Source organism: Arachis ipaensis, chromosome B05, assembly GCF_000816755.2.
Source record: "Arachis ipaensis cultivar K30076 chromosome B05, Araip1.1, whole genome shotgun sequence".
NCBI classification, from domain to species: Eukaryota; Viridiplantae; Streptophyta; class Magnoliopsida; order Fabales; family Fabaceae; genus Arachis; species Arachis ipaensis.
Window position 1 is genome coordinate 110,980,695 of NC_029789.2, and position 1,528 is coordinate 110,982,222.

The 1,528-nt window shown below is 31.5% G+C and overlaps 1 protein-coding gene across 1 annotated transcript in view; it reads left to right on the top strand.

Annotated features, from left to right (window-relative positions):
- LOC107643780 (putative leucine-rich repeat receptor-like serine/threonine-protein kinase At2g14440) overlaps positions 1-1,266 on the top strand; it is a gene marked incomplete in the record, with an annotated part of 10,827 nt that extends 9,561 nt beyond the window's left edge. Inside the window, 2 exon segments of the mRNA XM_016347520.2 lie at positions 634-853; positions 856-1,266. Of these exon segments, the coding sequence (XP_016203006.1) occupies positions 634-743 (110 nt within the window).

Consider the following 1,528-nt stretch of genomic DNA (forward strand, 5'->3'; position numbering starts at 1 on the left):
ACTTACTTTCAGTGTAACTCTGTGCTTAGAAAAGAATGTTTGTGATAAAAAATGCATAATAGGTTTGTGATTCCAGATCCACTATCAAAGCCACCAGAAATACTTACAACTGTTGCTAGATTTCTTAGCTGGGATTCTTGTTGTTCCCTGATCTCTTAGTTTCTTGCACATATTTTCTACAATCTTTTACTGAACTGTTACTACTTCATGCTTTGATATTTGACATGCATGACCTGAATTTTCAACATTGTGCATTGTCAACTATCTTCAAAGTAGAAGCCATCTAAAGTACACTTTTACCGAATTGTATTGTCTTCAAATGAAAATGTTAAGCCATCTAAAAATGATTGATTTGACAGAGCTTGGTATATCTATTCAGTTTTACTATTTTGATGACTCTCCAACCAATCAACTTATCAACCACCCCTGTGGAATGTGATTACAGACACAAAAAAATAAATAGTAAAATAAGATAAAATAAAATAAGCCCCTGCAAAATCACATCACACGGGATTTGTGAGTAGTTGTTTGGATTGTTGTCAAAGTGAGTCGCAGAAATAGCATTAGTGATATCTTTTATTTCTTTAATCAATCCTATTCTAACTGTTGACTATTATGTTGTTTCTTTTGCAGCATTAGCCGCCAAGAGAAACAGATACCAGAGGCAAAAGTCATTGATGCTTCTTGAGATGGAGAGTCAACATGCCAAGGGATTGGTAGCCTCACCCTACACTCAACAATAACCCTTTCCAAATGAAATTGCCCAAGGAAGGATTGATTTTCATATTTTTCGGCTAAACATACACACCAACACAGCCTATGGGAGATTGAAAGCCTTACTCCATCAATCGTTNNGTCTCATCAAGGATTCTAGAATCCACTTGTTATATATGTGTTGCTTTGTGTCACATTTTTTTGACCAATCACATGAAGGCATATTATATACAATATTATATTGCCTTTTATGTCAATACCCGTCTACTGCTTCTGCTGAATGTGTAATGGGAACAAACAAAAAGTTTAAGCATCTATGGATGAAATTTGACCAAGTTAGAGTCCATTCTTTTTTTTATACTCATTTGATCTGTGTAGCTACTAGATTTTTCTTTTTTTATTAATTGTGAATTTGTGATGTAATTGTCTTTTTTTATTAATTGTGAATTTGTGATGTAATTGTGTAGCTAAAGTAGCAGTGACTGGATTTTGTTGTACGATGTATTTTAAGCTTCTGTTATAGTAAATAAAGCTAACGGAGAAATCTCAATACATTTCTTTGAGATAAAACTTAGAGTTTGATTTGCTGAAGATTCGAGGTATAATTCTTGAGTTTTTTTGGGATTTTACTGAGGTAGCATTATGCTAAGATATATACTCACATGTAATGTCTTATCGGTAAGGTTATAAAAATTTGATAAGTAGAAGTTTAAAAGTTCAATTGAAATTCAATTTAAGTATAATAAAATAATATATTTATATATAAAATGTATAATTTAAAAAAATTGATTGTTTATTTATTATTTTAAATCGG